This window comes from Brassica rapa, chromosome A02, assembly GCF_000309985.2.
Source record: "Brassica rapa cultivar Chiifu-401-42 chromosome A02, CAAS_Brap_v3.01, whole genome shotgun sequence".
NCBI classification, from domain to species: Eukaryota; Viridiplantae; Streptophyta; class Magnoliopsida; order Brassicales; family Brassicaceae; genus Brassica; species Brassica rapa.
In genome coordinates, this window is record NC_024796.2 from 6,618,601 (window position 1) to 6,635,108 (window position 16,508).

At 37.4% G+C, this 16,508-nt stretch overlaps 3 protein-coding genes across 5 annotated transcripts; 2 read left to right on the forward strand and 1 right to left on the reverse strand.

Annotated features, from left to right (window-relative positions):
* Positions 1–3,317: 3,317 nt before the first annotated feature.
* LOC103851856 (probable 28S rRNA (cytosine(4447)-C(5))-methyltransferase) lies at positions 3,318–7,014 on the forward strand. Of its 2 annotated transcripts, none has more exons than XM_009128729.3 (16): positions 3,318–3,876; positions 3,948–4,011; positions 4,088–4,221; positions 4,298–4,381; positions 4,467–4,541; positions 4,617–4,688; positions 4,772–4,845; positions 5,026–5,078; positions 5,190–5,299; positions 5,444–5,512; positions 5,587–5,661; positions 5,763–5,855; positions 5,950–6,029; positions 6,124–6,223; positions 6,367–6,653; positions 6,768–7,014. In XM_009128729.3, exons 1-16 carry the CDS (start codon positions 3,373–3,375, stop codon positions 6,814–6,816), a joined length of 1,923 nt encoding a protein of 640 aa, XP_009126977.1. In that variant the 5' UTR covers positions 3,318–3,372; the 3' UTR covers positions 6,817–7,014. The 2 variants fall into 2 exon arrangements, with proteins under 2 accessions (XP_009126977.1, XP_018512485.1); XM_018656969.2 differs by having other exon boundaries at positions 3,494–3,876; positions 3,948–4,015.
* An 880-nt stretch (positions 7,015–7,894) lies between these two features.
* LOC103851857 (heat shock protein 90-2) lies at positions 7,895–10,487 on the reverse strand. The gene is made up of 2 exons (XM_009128730.3): positions 10,204–10,487; positions 7,895–10,071 (listed from the first exon to the last, which is right to left on the reverse strand). Exons 1-2 carry the CDS (start codon positions 10,324–10,326, stop codon positions 8,104–8,106), a joined length of 2,091 nt encoding a protein of 696 aa, XP_009126978.2. The 5' UTR covers positions 10,327–10,487; the 3' UTR covers positions 7,895–8,103.
* A 239-nt stretch (positions 10,488–10,726) lies between these two features.
* Positions 10,727–16,233, forward strand: LOC103851858 (serine/threonine-protein kinase D6PK). Of its 2 annotated transcripts, XM_033283742.1 has the most exons (4): positions 10,727–13,664; positions 13,735–13,899; positions 14,000–14,671; positions 15,182–16,233. In XM_033283742.1, the coding sequence occupies exons 3-4, from the start codon at positions 14,049–14,051 to the stop codon at positions 16,041–16,043; spliced, it is 1,485 nt and encodes a 494-aa protein (XP_033139633.1). In that variant the 5' UTR covers positions 10,727–13,664; positions 13,735–13,899; positions 14,000–14,048; the 3' UTR covers positions 16,044–16,233. The 2 variants fall into 2 exon arrangements, with proteins under 2 accessions (XP_033139633.1, XP_009126979.1); XM_009128731.3 differs by lacking the exon at positions 13,735–13,899.
* Positions 16,234–16,508: the final 275 nt, after the last annotated feature.

Below are 16,508 nucleotides of genomic sequence, written 5' to 3' on the forward strand. Positions count from 1 at the left end.
ACATACACATTTAGATCAATTCGATTTTTTAAAATAACAGACATTAAGATCAATTCAAAAAATTTAAATAACAGACACATTTAGATCAATTCGATTTTTTGAAAATAACAGACATTAAGATCAATTCAAAATTTTAAAATAACATACACATTTAGATCAATTCGATTTTTAAAATAACAGACATTAAGATCAATTCAAAGTTTTAAAATAACAGACACATTTAGATCAATTCGATTTTTTAAAATAACAAACATTAAGATCAATTCAAAATTTTTAAATAACAGACACATTTAGATCAATTCGATTTTTTTAAAATAACAGACATTAAGATCAATTCAAAATTTTAAAATAACAGACACATTAAGATTGAAGAACTTACGGGTTACTTGAGCCACCCAAATATCAGTAGTGATGGATACTCTTTGCTTGTTTGCTTTAAACCACTTCTTCATAACAGCCTTCCTCTGCAAATACATCTTCACAATATCTCTGGTTGATGTTCTCCTTGACACAGGCTTCCACAATTTCATCTACATAAATGACATATAATGTTAGATACTAGTTAACTTCTCTATGTATAAGGTGGATATTTTTATAACAGTAGACTAGACTCTCATACCTTCTTACAAAAGTGTTTCCAAGCCACACCTTCTATCCAAGCTAATGGTAACTCCCCTATCACCATCATCTCATTGGTTGCTTCTCTGAAAGTTTCTTCACTGACCTTCGCATCCGCCAGATTGCCTTCTTCATCAATGACTTGTTGAGTAGAGCTTTGGCCATCTGAATGCGCAAAGTATTGCTTACATACAGTGAGATGCTTCAATAAGTTTGATGTTCCTGACTTTGATTTGCAACAGAACATCTTTTTGCAGTAATGGCAAAGGCATCTGTCCCGATTTTCCTTTGTCCTTGTGTAATGGCTCCAGATTTTAGACCTCGGAGGAAGAACTCTCGCAACTTTATTTCGATCTTCCGCTGCTCCACTAGCTCCAGAGGATTCTTTACGTTTTCCTCCACTATCAGGAGTAGCAAATTCTTCTTCTTCTTCTTCGTGGTCAAGTTGAACTCGGTGAGGAGTTGATGATGAATCCATCTGAGACAAAAGAAAACCAGAAAATCGTTTATCAATTGAACAAAGCTAATAAATGATAGCCTAAAACGATTCTAAATAAACCAAATCCTAATATCCATTCATATACACAGAACCTGTAACAGAGCCTAAACAGAGTATTGAGATGAAGACAATTGAAAGATGATATCAACTTGTACCTGAGATCGATTTCGGGAAATCGCAGATGGTGGAGATAGAGAGAATTGTAGGTTTTGGTATTCAATCATGAGAGACTCTTTCAATTTAATAGGGTTTTCGAGAAGTGGAAGAAGAGGGATCGCCTCACCGTGAAAGGTTTTTCGAGAAGTGAACAAGATATGAAGAAAGAAACTTTGGAAATAACAACGCGTGTTACAACTTGTGTCTTTGTGTCTTGAGTACATTAAATACACATTGGTATACATATACATTTATTTCGGTTATTTCGGGTTTATGTTCGGATTTCGGATTAAACCGAACCGTACCCGATAACCAAAGTACCAGCATATCAAAACCGATCGGGTATTTTCATGGATCCATAACTGGTCGGGTTCGGGTTTTTCGGTTCGGGTTCGGGTTCGGTTCCGGATTATGGATAATATGCCCAGGCCTAATTTATACATTTTTATAATTATTAAAATTACCCCGTAGTTGAACCTTATCCCGCACCGCTCAAACCGCAGTCATTAGTACGATTGCGTCGTGCGCCAGACATCGATATCAACTAATTAAGCGTGTACGCATTAATGAAAATATGTTTTCTCCGATTTGCCAAAATGCTAGAAGATATACGGAGCTTTCATATTTTGGAGATCACGACAATTTGCTTACAACTTCCGTTGAATTGAGGACAGAGGCGATCCTAAATTTTGCATACCCCAGAAAAAAATTTCAAAATATATATTTTAATATTAAAAATATGGTTATGCATTTTTTTTTGCTAGAGCAGTTATATATTTTAAGTTGAAAATAAATAACTGATTCACATATATTATTTTTTGTTTGAATATCTATATTGGCATTAGTTTATTATATAACTTTTCGTAGTTTGATATGTTTTATTTTTGATTAAATATGTAAAAAAAATACTAATTATAAATATTTATATGTTCTTCAAAATAATGGGCCCTATAAGCCCCACTCTAATGTTTAATGTGTACACATTCATGACCGGCATTGACCGAGGGAGGGAGCGCTTAGTTGACAAATCACAAATCAAATAACAGATTATTGGCAAGTCTGAATAGTATTCCTTTTCTCACTCACAAAATAACAAAAGACATATTGCAACTTGTCAGAAGAAGACGATGAACAAGTTTAATAATTGGAGTATTGGTCCATGCCATGAAAATCCAATTGCTAAGCCAATCGATGAACTTTCTTTATGAAAAAAACACTATGAGTGAATTTCAACTTCTTTGATGTCACATTATCTTGGAACTACATATTCTGAGTTGTCTTCTCACAGTGAGAAAGATGAATCTATAAGGGACATGCAAAAGAGAAAACTGATTAGAAAACCATGTTTATTTTGCAAAAATTTGTAAGGATGCAGCTTTAACTTTAAAAAAAAAATGGTTTTCACCAAACCTTTTGGTATAAAACACATTTTGTTGTTTGTTTTGTTTTTGGTTTTTGCAAGTTCAAAAGCTCGCATGTACCAACAAGATACAAACGACTCACTTTTTAATTCGTGGTTCTAGTTGATCTAAAGCTTCTTTTGTTTTTTTCTCACTTTTCCACTGAGCCATCGCAATCAAAGACATACAACAAATTTGAGAGGATTCTGTTTTCTCTGACTCTCTATGTTTATTTTTAAACATTATCTGAATTCGTTGTTTTGTATATAAGAGGATTTTAACAATGTATCTGATATATCCACACTAGCTTGAAATTGTTTTTATAGGAATGAAAATGTCACGAACCAGTCATATAATTTACGAACTTAGTTAATAATTAAACAATCGTAGGATAACAAGTGATTATAATTAGGTTTAACGAAAACAAAACTTAATTTCACTTGAGAAATTGTGGTGGATATAAGCTAATCAATGGGTGATGACATCACATAGACGTTATCATGCATGGGTAGTCTAGTGGTTTGTATCTGATTTGCATAGAGAGAAAGTCAATGAGTGATAAGATTATCAAAATGGGCCTAACAGTATCTGGATCAAAGCCCATTAATATAATAGACTACACTCCACAAACACTAAGCAGTTGCCTTTCTACTACTAGTGTGTTAAGCCGCGAGAAAAACCCTAATTCAAACCGTTGCAATGGTTCTCACTCGCAGCAGCAAGAAGGCGCCGAAACCTCAAACCCCGCCGGTGAAGAACCTCTCGAAAGCTCAGACGCCTCCGTTATCGAAGGCAGAGAAACCACAGACTCTGACATCGAAGAAGGGAGCCAAGTCTCAGAAGAAACCTCCGTTGAAGAAGCAGAAGAAGGATGTTGTTGTGGAGGAGGAAGAGGTTTCCGATGTAGAATCAGAAGAGATAGATGAATCCGACGATGGAGAGAAAGGCTCTAACGGATTCTTCTCTGACGACGACGGTGAAGAGCTCTTAGGTGATGACTTTTTGGAAGGTAGCGGCGACGAAGAGGAGGTTTTGAGCTCTGATTCTGATTCCGACTCGGATGAAGACGATATTCAGAAGGAATCTGAAGCTATTGACAGAGCGAAAGCGAAGGAGGAGGAAGATGCTGATGCTGAGCTTCTCGATTTCAACAAGGAAGCTGGACCTGAGGAGCATGAGACATTTCGCCTACCAACTCAAGAGGTACGATCGATTCTTGGTTCCTTTTGGCTTTAATGATGCAAGACTTAACTGATGTGTTTGTTATTCTCCAGGAGCTTGAAGAAGAAGCTCGTGGGCCACCTGATCTTCCTCTACTGCAGAGTAGAATCAAAGAGAGTCAGTAATATATCTCAAAGTTTGATTCTTTATTACTGTTGAATGTTTGTATAATAGTCATTTCGTAATGTTTCAGTTGTTAGAGCTCTGTCGAATTTTAACGTCTTGAGGCCAAAGGGAGCCAGCAGGAAAGAATGCGTTGAACAGCTCAAAACTGATCTTGCTTCTTATTATGGCTATAACAGTTTCCTTATTGGCGCTTTGTTTGAGGTTTACTCTCTTTTCTAATAGTTGAAGTTTGATTTTGAAGTTGCCAATGCTCTTTTCTTATGGATTTCTCTTGCAGCTGTTTCCTCCTGTTGAACTTATGGAAATCATTGAAGCCTTTGAAAAGCAAAGGCCTACATCTATTAGGACAAACACACTTAAGGTGAACTTCGTTCTGCTATCCTTGGTTATTATAGCTTATGTCTTTTGGATTCTGCAACTTAAGCGTGTTGTTTGTTTTGTTTTAGACTCGAAGACGGGATCTTGCTGATGTGCTTTTGAACAGAGGAGTCAATCTAGACCCATTAAGCAAGTGGTCAAAAGTAAGTATTTTGTTTTCTTATACTGTTAGTCATATTTATGATTGTTCCGTAGTTAACATGTCATAAGTATTGTAGGTGGGACTTGTTGTTTATGATTCACAAGTGCCAATCGGTGCCACTCCTGAATATTTGGCTGGTTACTACATGGTTAGTGATATTCTGACCCGTCTGTTCACCATTAATGTTTGATGTAAATTGTTTGCTTAAGTCTGTATGTGGTAAATCTGCAGCTTCAAGGTGCTAGTTCGTTTTTGCCAGTGATGGCCCTTGCCCCTAAAGAGAACGAGCGGATTGTGGATGTAGCGTAAGTTACCATCATCTATTAAATTGTAGACGCAGCTATACTTTATTCTCGCCTGTGTTGTGTGAACGTGTCATACTTTATGATGTAACTTTCAGCTGGTTGCTTTGAAATAAAAAATCAAATTGAGTGTCTGACTGTTCGTTATGCATTACTTTATAACAAGATTTTTACCCGATGCAGTGCTGCTCCTGGTGGTAAAACAACTTACGTTGCTGCTCTAATGAAAAATACTGGTATGCCTTCATTGAGTTATTGTGCCTCTTATTCCCATATTCATGTTGATTGTCTTAATGTTTATAATGATTATTTTTGTTTAATTAAGTTTGTTATGATGCTATAATCAGGTTTGATATTTGCGAACGAGATGAAAGTACCTAGGCTCAAGTCGCTAACTGCCAATCTGCATCGCATGGGGGTCACAAATACCATAGTTTGTAACTATGATGGAAGAGAGGTTAGCTTCTTGTGCATCCATTATTTCATTAACTTCATAGAAAGTCGACTTCTATGAATTTGCAATACCTCTTCACAAAACCCATAACATCTATATACGGGCATGGCTGGAATTATAAGACTTGTTTATTCACTTTGGTTTCAGCTACCCAAGGTGTTAGGTGAGAGATCGGTTGACAGAGTATTGTTGGATGCACCTTGCAGTGGGACTGGGGTAAGAAACTACCATCTTAATCCATATTTAAGCTTTAGATCTTTATAACTAAATGTTCTCTGCTACCACTACAGGTCATTTCGAAAGATGAATCAGTTAAAACTTCGAAATCTCTAGAGGATATAAAGAGATTTGCTCACTTGCAAAAGGTATGGTCGTACCTTCTTAGAAAATGTCAAATTTGTCTGAACAAGCGAACTTTATATCCTCAGATAAATGCCAGTTTAACCCCCTTTTTTAAATCATGCAGCAACTTTTACTAGCTGCTATTGATTTGGTGGATGCCACATCCAAAACTGGTGGATATATTGTTTACTCAACATGTTCACTTATGGTTGCTGAGGTTTGTTAATTGATACATTTTGCCCCCCTCATCTATTTTGGTTGTATCCTAATATTTTTTTTTCCTTTCTCTTGTATGAAAAAAAATTGAGCAGAACGAAGCCGTAATTGACTATGCCCTGAAAAAGAGGAATGTTCAACTTGTTAAAACTGGACTCGATTTTGGCCAAGACGGGTATTGCACAGATTCTATCTGTTGAGATATGTAATGCATATATACGTATTCGACGTCTAACGTCTCGGAATATTTGTCTTTTTGTCTTATTCAGATATAGAAGATTTAGAGAGCACCGGTTTCATCCATCTTTAAAGCAGACTAAACGTTTTTATCCTCATGTACACAACATGGACGGATTCTTTGTGGCAAAGGTAACTCACTTTTTAACTCTGTAAATGATCTCAGCGATGTCCTACTTTTTTTTTCATTATTCTAATAGCTGATATAAAGAGATAATAGATAACCTACATACATATATTGATGTTCTGCGCTTGTCTTTTTCTTTCTTTTATAGCTGAAGAAAATGAGCAACATGAAACAAGCGTCAGAGGATGATGACGAGGCGGTAGAAACTGTAGAACAAGCTGATGTGTCTAGTGATGATGATGAAGAAGCTGAGGCGATGGAAGAGATGGAGAAGCTTTCTGTTCCCAGTAAGCAACCCAAGGAAAACAAGGAGAGACTTGCAAAATCGAAGGAGAAGAAGAAAGGCAAAAAAGATGGGAAGTCAAAATCTATAAATGTTGAGAGGAAGCCAAAGAAGAAGAGATCTGATTGGAAGAAGGAAATTGCTCAAGCTAGGTAAAAAAAAGGATTTCTTACCTCTTATGAAAATACATCTACTGAAAGAATAAAACGCTTTTTGGCAGTCTTCCATTTCTTGCGTGACATTGTTTGAATAAACCGCATTTGCAGGGAAGAGAAACGAAGAGCCATGAGGGAGAACTCGAAGGGGAAGCAATGATTCAGCGGTAATGCATCAAACACTATCATCTATGCTCATGGGGAGGTCCAAGGAGGTGCCGATGCTTGGTTTCTTTTTTATTCATTCGCGAACTATTTTGTGTAACATTAAATTATGAAAACCAAAGAGTGACAGTCTTATCTGCCCAAAAGTTTTGTTTCAAAAATGTCTTTTAGAGTGAAGTTGAGTTGAGCCAAATCGCTAGTGGAGACATTCAGCTTGACTATTAATTAACCGGAAATAAAAACCAAGCCTAGCGTTAAACGGTTTCGTGAGGAGGGCCAATGTAGGATTGGCTAAAACGGTTGTAGAGCAAATTTATATCTGTTGATACAACTTGTGTTAAGGGGATTTGCTTAGAAACGATGATAGAGACTTTTCAGAAGTGATGTTGACTTCCTACCTTCTGTGGTAATATTCGATCTGTAGTTTGCGGAAAGGAAGATGAGATGAGGAGAGGATGACAAGTTGACACAACTAATACTTGCCACATGACACCATACCTCAAGACATTAATAACAGATTCAAAAGATCATGGATTAACAGAGAAATTAGAGACCTGGAGTTTAAGCTCAATAGAGAAAAACACTGACACTAAAACAGTCATCAAAACAGTACCAACCACTATCAAAAATAAAGTTACATAGCGCGAAACAATCATCCAATAACGCATAAATCGCTTCTTTATTTCGATTTATTTCTGTTAACAATGGTTTCAGAAACAACATGGAACACAATCAATCCCAAGTACCAAGAACATAATAGAAAGAAAGTTTAAACAATCAAAAATAACTCCGTCCATTGACAAATAACATTGACCCAAACATTAAGGTATACAACTTTCTCGTTCTGAATCAAACGACTGCTACTTGTCTAAGCAAAGTGGCGTGTAACAACAGTTCAAACACTCCGGAACTGCTAAATTAATAAGAACGGTTCGTACTAGCAACTATCATCACTTCTAACCAGCAAAATATAATCAAAATCAGGATACTTGTAGCCCCTGCAATAACCAGTCGAGTTGCCAGAAGTAAAGTATCTTACTTGAAGCAAAACAGCATAACATAACACCACTTAGTTCTTAGAAACCGCTAATATAATAGTTCCAAACGATACAAACAAACAGAAAAGTCAAGAAAAAACCTTTACTAACTGCAAGTCTGCAACCGTTATTCAACTTGAAGCAAAACAGCATAACATAACACCACTTAATAGTTCCAAACGATAAAACCAAACAGAAAACTCAAGAAAAAACCATTATTAACTGCAAAACCCTTATTCAACTTTTTAATCGACTTCCTCCATCTTGCTGCCTTCAGCATCAGCGTCATCTTCAAGAGGAGGCATCTCTGCATCACCTTCAACAGCATCATCTTCATCAATGCTCAGTCCAAGCTTCAACATCCTGTGGATCCTGTTCCCGAAAGTGTTGGGCTCGTCCAAGCTGAAACCAGAGGTGAGAAGAGCAGTTTCAAAGAGCAGAAGAACGAGATCCTTCACAGACTTGTCATTCTTATCAGCTTCGGCTCTCTTCCTCAGCTCCTCCATGATCGCATTCTCTGGATTGATCTCCATCGTCTTCTTGCTCGACATGTACCCCGCCATGCTGCTATCTCTCAAAGCTTGTGCTTTCATGATCCTCTCCATGTTTGCGGTCCAGCCGTATTCGCCAGTCACAAGACAGCACGGTGAGTCAACAACACGGTCAGAGACAATAACCTTCTCCACTTTGTCTCCCAAAATGTCCTTGATCACTTTGCACAGTCCTTCAAACTTCTCCTTTAGCTCTTCCTTTTTCTTCTTCTCGTCCTCAGACTCGTCAAGTTTCAAACCTTCCTTGGTTGCAGACACAAGCTTCTTTCCTTCAAACTCCTTGAGCTGGCCAATAGCATACTCGTCTATCGCATCAACCATGTACAGAACTTCATAACCTTTCTTCTTCAGCTTCTCAAGGAACGGAGAGTTCTCAACAGCCTTCTTGCTCTCACCGGTGATGTAGAAGATATCGTTCTGACCTTCCTTCATCCTCGTCACGTAGTCCTTGAGACTCGTCAACTCATCGCCGCTCTTGGTGGAGTGGTAACGGAGCAACTCAGCAATCTTGGTCCTGTTCTGAGAGTCCTCGTGGATACCGAGCTTCAGATTCTTGGAGAAAGCTTCGTAGAACTTGTTGTAGTCCTCCTTGTTCTCAGCAATCTCAAAGAAGAGCTCAAGGCACTTCTTCACTAGGTTCTTGCGGATGACCTTAAGGATCTTGTTCTGCTGCAACGTCTCTCTCGAGATGTTGAGAGGAAGATCCTCGGAATCAACAATACCCTTGACAAAGCCTAGCCACTCGGGAATGATGTCCTCACAGTTGTCCATGATGAAGACACGACGGACGTAGAGCTTGATGTTGTTAGGCTTCTTCTTAGTGTCAAAGAGATCAAAAGGAGCCCTCTTCGGAACAAAGAGAACAGCTTTGAACTCGAGCTGTCCTTCGACAGAGAAGTGCTTGACAGCCAAATGCTCTTCCCAGTCGTTGCTGAGACTCTTGTAGAAAGCAGCGTACTCCTCCTTGGTGATCTCCTCAGGCTTCCTCATCCAAATAGGCTTCTGCTTGTTCACCAACTCCCACTCGTGAGAAACCTCTTTAATCTTCTTCTTCTTCTTCTCTTTCTCCTCATCTACTTCCTCCACCTTGCCTTCCTCATCCTTCTTCTCCTCCTCGTCCTCATCATCAGAAATCTCCTTCTCAACAGTCTTCTCAACCCACAAGGAGATAGGGTAACTTATAAACTCAGAGTGCTTCTTGACCAAATCCTTAAGCCTCCGCTCCTCGAGATACTCCAACTGATCCTCCTTGAGATGAAGAGTAATCTTCGTACCCCTGCCAAGACTCTCCCCGGAGGTATCTCTAGTCACAGTGAAAGAACCACCAGCCTGGGACTCCCACACGTACTGCTCATCATCATTGTGCTTGGTGGTGACAACAACCTTGTCGGCAACCAAGTAAGCAGAGTAGAAACCAACACCAAACTGACCAATCATGCTGACGTCAGCACCAGCAGCCAAGGCCTCCATGAACTCCTTGGTGCCGGACCTAGCAATGGTCCCAAGGTTGTTGACCAGATCAGCCTTGGTCATACCGACACCACTGTCGACGATGGTCAAGGTGTTGTTGGTCTTGTCGGGGATGATGTGGATGAAGAGCTCAGGCTGACCATCGAGCTTGCTCTTGTCCGTCAACGACTCGAACCTAATCTTGTCCAGCGCCTGTTAACATCCAATCAACAATTAACACGTGTACAAGCAATTGAACTAATCCATTAATCGGTATAGAGAAGAGTAACGCTAATCAATTAATCTTCTAAGCTAATATAGAGATCGATCAAGAGAGAGACGTACATCGGAGGAGTTGCTGATGAGTTCACGGAGGAAGATCTCCTTGTTGCTGTAAAAGGTGTTGATGATTAAGGAGAGCAATTGGTTGATCTCCGCCTGGAATGCGAATGTCTCGGCGTCTGCCATTGCTTTGCTTTGCTTTGCTTTGCTGCTGTGATTATCGTTCAGAGAGAGAGAGAGATCTAGGGTTTTATCAAGATTTTAGATGCCAAGTAATGAAGGAGAGGAAGTTATGTATATATACTCGAGAGAATAAGAGTGTGTTTCTCGACCCTTCTCTTTTTTTGGGCAACTCTAGATCCTTCTCTTATTTCCATTTTCTGGATCCTTCTCTCTCTCTCTCGGATCTTTTGTTTGCTAATTAAATGTTAAACATTCGGATCCACACACATCATCATATTTGAAAACAAAATATACTGAAATTAACATTTCTGTGTAATTTTTCTTTTGATTGACGTGAATTTTTTTGGCTTAACAATTTACTATTTCTTTTTACTTGTTTCTTTTTTGTTATTTTTCTAGTTTGTAAAACTAACCCAAAACTGTCTTTCCCAAATACAAAAATTAATGTGCATTATTTTGTAAACTAGGTGTTACATATTTTTGGTTTATAAATAGTTACCACGGTATCTCTCAGCTTTGCATACTTAAGGGGTAAGGGTGGAGTTTCGGGTTCGGTTCTATTCGGATTTTAAGTTTTCGGGTTTAAGGATTTCAACCTCATTCGGATATTTTTAGATTTAGGTTCAGATTCGGTTCGGGTTCGGATTACCTATTTAAATTATTTTTAAAATTTTAATATTCATTATATGTTTAAAAAAATTCAAAATCTATAAAACCAAAAATTTATATTACATATAAATTTGAATAATATATGTACCTAAAATTAACATATAAGTTGATTTGATTTGAATATTTTTGATAGAAAATCAACAGATATTTCAAGTATTTGATGTTTTCAATATATTTTAGCTATTCTAGACATTTTATTTTGACTATTTATATATATTTTCAAGTATCTTAGACAATTTAAAAGTATCTTATATATTTTGGATGTTTTTAATATATATTAAATCTAAAAATAAGTAATATAGTTAGGTATATAAATCTGTTTCGGTTATAGTCGGGTACCCGAGATACTTCGATTCAGATTCGGTTTTGGTTCTTTAGATACCAAAATTTTGAACCTGTTCGGATATTTAATCAATTTTGGTTCGGATTCAGTATTACTTTTTCGGATCGGGTTCAGTTTAGTTCTTCAGATCTGGGTTTTTTTGTCCAGAATGCTTATTTTGTGAAACCTCGTGTATGAGAAACATGAAGATTATTTTTGATCTGTTTCGAGGCGGACTGTTCGGAGTTAACTGGACATGACTATGAATCAGATGGACTGGCTAACATTCGCGACGGAGATCAAGATGCTTTAGAGACTACATAAAGACTTCGAGGATGTGAGTTTAATTTATATTCCTTGGAGTACGAATGGTCGACGGACTCGCTAGCGAGAGAAGCAAAAATCAAATGCTACATTTTGTTTCATATAGATCAGACCCAAATAGACGAATGTGTTCTTCGGAGAGAATCGACTTTTTTGACCACCATTCGATCTAGTTTAAAATGAGCAGCTGGTAAAAAGAAAACAACCACCTTTGCCTCAAGTAACATTCATGTGTCTTCCTCTGTCAAGAGAAGTTTCCCTCTTCTTTCTAGTTAAGATTGGGCATAAAGGTTTCTAGAGCTAGGTGGTTCATCTTCTTGAGAGAGAGTGTTTCACTATAAAAAAGGATCAATATTAGATTTTGGTTCTAAATTTTAATTCTACCACATGAATGATGTATTGAGCTCATAGCTCTACTTATTTAGCTTAGTGTGATAACATTTACACTAGCTATTTCTAGAGGAGAGAATCCTAGTTGGTTAGTGAGATTATGGATCACAAATTCACAGGTTATGATGTAGGATTTCGCCTCAGTCTCATGTTGTTGTATGGCCGTTATCGCCAACTAGACCTTTACGGTTTGTCTTCGGCGATATTGAGCAGCAGCATAGAAAACATGTAACTTAAATATTTTCTTGATTCTCAATTCTATAACCTTTGCAAGATCCTGAAGTTGTATTATAACATTTTAATCATTGTGAATTTCAGAAGTTTTCATTTGATGAATAAATGCAGAACGTCGCTAGAGTTTTCCTTTACGATTTTGTTTGTGACTGTGAATGTTTGGATGTTCGATTCTAGGTTCAGTTATTTCAACCATGCTCCAAAGATCCATGTCCTCTGCGTCTTTCTTCTATATTAAAAAACTTTTGCTAATAGTTAATATTTCTTCTTTATTATTTAATTATATTTTTTATACATATTAAAAAAATGATTGAATGCATTTATGTTTTTATTAATTATATTTATTTAACTAATAATATTTGAAAAAATTATTTATTATAATCTATGTATTTTATAATTAATTTTCAGCTAAAATAAATATAAAATATATTAAATTCTAAAGTAACATTTTTTATGTAACAAAGAAAAAGTGAAATAACACATTTTGAGAAACAGAAGAAATAATATCTTTCGCATAAATTAGTCATGTTTTGAAATAAATCAAATATTACTAGATATACAACATTTTGGGCAAAGCAGTTTGGGTTGTGTCAAAGTTTTTAAATAAATCAAAGATTACTAGATATACAATATTTCCAGAAGATTACTAGATTTACAGCGTAAAATAATTTCTAATTGAATGTATGTTTATGTATTATAATTGTATGTGTGTTTAATCTTTCTCTCTTATAGTTTTATAACATTAAAGCTATCTCTTTAATCCGTCAATAAATTGTCTTATTCCATCTTATAATCCTCTAAATTATGTTTGATATAATCAGAGAAAAAAATCACTAGGAATACGATTCTATAGCCATTGAATGAATGTTTACAAATGTATAATTATTTTTTGGAAACTATAAATTTACAAGATATATAAATGAATGGAAAGTCTAGCAAATGTTCCCAAAGTTAAGATTATATACACAATCTTATTTAGGAAAGATTAATTATAATTATCCATTTATATGCTCTTCTTACTTGTAATTTTTAATTTCGTCTCTAGAAATCTCCAACGATTACAGTACAACCTTTTGTCTACCATTTTGGAGAAAACAAAAAAAAATACATGGAAAAAATTATTGAAACCTCAAGAAATGAAAAAAGTAGTATTAATTAACTTTTTCTTTGACCCGACTCTCTCTCCTCCCTCTTTTCATGGTGTAGACCCAACTCTCTCTCTTCTATCTATCCCCATCTCCATGGAAGCAAGGAGATGTGTTCATTTATTTCTGCCTCTCTCTACAGCGTTACATGAACAGTGACTGCTTCTCTCTTTTCTGTTTTCTTCTCCCCTTTGCTTAATTCTTCTGAGGAAGGTTATCTCGTGATCTTTACCGCTCAAAAAAATCTAAACTTTCAGGTAACAGCTTAATGAGTTTCTCTCTCTCTCTCTAAAGCTCTGTTTTTTTTTTGTACTTTTGCTTTTCCAGGTGTTATTCTCTGTTTCATGCTAGATCCAAAAGGCCTTTACTTTGGCTCTTCTTACTTTAACAAGATCTGTGTAAACTTTGAGAGATAAAAACTCCACTTTGCATTGAAAAAAGTTCTAATTTTTTTGTTAGAACCAAGAGAGCTTGAAATAGTTTTTTATGTTAGTAAGATCCGTAAATCACTACTACTTTTTCAATCTCCTCATGATTTTTTCTAACACGCTTTGAAACTGATGCTATTGTTTTTGTTTGATGATTAAATCAGCTCACACTCTTTCATGGCAATTTACTAATCAAGAATCAATCTTTGTTCCATGGCCTCCAACACTTCTGAAGGATCACTTACCAACTCCAGTCAAAGTATGTCAGTCAACACTTTAGCAGATCAAGTATCTTCAACTCTGTCATTCGCTGATCCAAGTAACGACAGCAAAACTAATAATAACAACAAGAGTGAGAGCGGGAAGAGTAGCACGTGTAGACCGAGCACAAGCAGTGACATAAGCGACGAGAGCACTTGCAGCAGCTTTAGCAGCAGCATCAACAAACCACACAAGGCCAACGATGTCAGATGGGAAGCGATTCAAGCCGTTAGAACCAAACACGGCGGTTTGGGTTTGAACCATTTTAGGCTCTTGAAGAGGTTAGGATGTGGGGACATAGGAACTGTTCATCTCGCTGAGCTGAACGGGACGAGGTGTTATTTTGCGATGAAGGTTATGGACAAGACAGCTTTGGCTAGCAGGAAAAAGCTTCTTAGAGCTCAGACCGAGAGAGAGATACTTCAGTGTCTTGATCACCCGTTTCTTCCGACGCTGTATAGTCATTTTGAGACAGAGAAGTTCTCTTGTTTGGTTATGGAGTTTTGTCCTGGTGGTGATTTGCATACGCTGAGACAGAGACAACCAGGGAAACGCTTCACCGAGCAAGCAGCAAAGTAAGAACAAAGTTTCAAGCTTTCTTTACTTCTAAGAATAGGCATGGGTGTTCGGTATTATGCTTATAAGTCCCATTTAGGTTTTACTAATTAGCGGTTCGGTCCAGATTGTAACTAAAAATATATATTTTTAACCTAAAAAATTGACAAAAAACAAAGTATATAAATCATTCACAAATTTAGTTGAAAATAGTTAAACGATCTAAACCAACTAAAAGTATTCAAAATAACAACTAAAACAAACTATAAAAATCTTAAAAATACTATAAACATCTAACGTTAATATATTTAACTAATTTTGGATATTTTCCGATCCAAATTTGGGATTTTGGTCCAAAGTACCAAGCTCATAAATTTATTTATATTTTTGTATAATGGTATGGATCGGATTTTGGTTTTTTTTTTTCGGTTCGGTTTAGGTAGGAATTTCGGTTTGAGGTAAAAACGCCCAAGCCTATGTAAGAAACAGCTCTTTGTGTATGTGTATTGACTTTTGCTTACTGTTGTCAGGTTTTATGTAGCAGAGGTGCTTCTTGCAATGGAGTATCTACACATGCTGGGGATCGTTTACCGTGATCTGAAACCAGAGAACGTTCTTGTAAGAGATGATGGACACGTGATGCTTTCAGACTTTGATCTCTCCCTGAGATGCACCGTTAGCCTCTCCATAGTCAGATCAACCAATCTCGGATCCGAAGGCTTGTCAAAGAACTCAGTTTCCTGCTCGCAACAACCCTCTTGCATCCAGCAGCCATCTTGCATCTCAATGGCTCCAACGTCTTGCTTCGGTCCTCGGTTCTTCTCATCTAAGTCCAAGAAAGACAAGAAACCGAAAACAGATAACAACGGGAACCACCAAGTAACGCCCTTACCGGAGCTCGTTGCAGAGCCGACAAGCGCACGTTCGATGTCGTTTGTGGGGACGCACGAGTACTTAGCTCCGGAGATAATCAAAGGGGAAGGGCATGGAAGCGCGGTTGATTGGTGGACGTTTGGGATATTTCTTTACGAGCTGTTGTTTGGTAAGACACCGTTTAAAGGGTCCGGGAATAGAGCGACGCTGTTCAACGTGGTTGGTCAGCCTTTGAGGTTCCCTGAGTCTCCGGTTGTTAGCTTTGCGGCTAGGGATTTGATAAGGAGTTTGCTTGTGAAGGAGCCGCAGCATAGGTTGGCTTATAAGCGTGGAGCCACGGAGATTAAGCAGCATGCTTTCTTTGAAGGAGTGAATTGGGCTTTGGTTCGGTGTGCTAGTCCGCCTGAGATTCCTAAACCGGTTGAGATTGAACCGGTTAATTATGCTCCTCCTCCTGCTGCTGCGTCTACAAGTGTGAGATCTGATCAGAGCAATTATCTTGAGTTTGATTTCTTCTGAAGGTAACTTGTGTACACGATTTGATGATGCTCTTATTGTTTCTTGTGCAAACTCTGCAGAATATGTTTTAGTGGTTTTCTTTTAACGTGTTGAACAAGTTATATGAGATTTGTATCATACTTACCAGTAACAGTATCATGTGACTCTCTGGTTAATGTGTCAACATCAAAATGAGTCAACTTTTTTAGCAGTCTTTTAGCTTCACAATCTCCTCTTGCGTCGACTCTAACTTCTTCAGTGTCTCGTTTTCACTAGCGCTCACTGCTTTTCCACCTGAGCCAATGCAGCCGCCACTTTCATATCTACTAACTTATCGAATACCTCAGAGCTCTCTTGCTTAGCGACTTGAAACTCCTCCTGATTTCGTGCAGCTTTGGTTTGTTCAGAAAATGACTTCCTCTTTTGTCTCGGTAGCTTTTGCTTCTCCGACTTCATCTAGAGCGACATTCAAACTTAGCTCTGTGT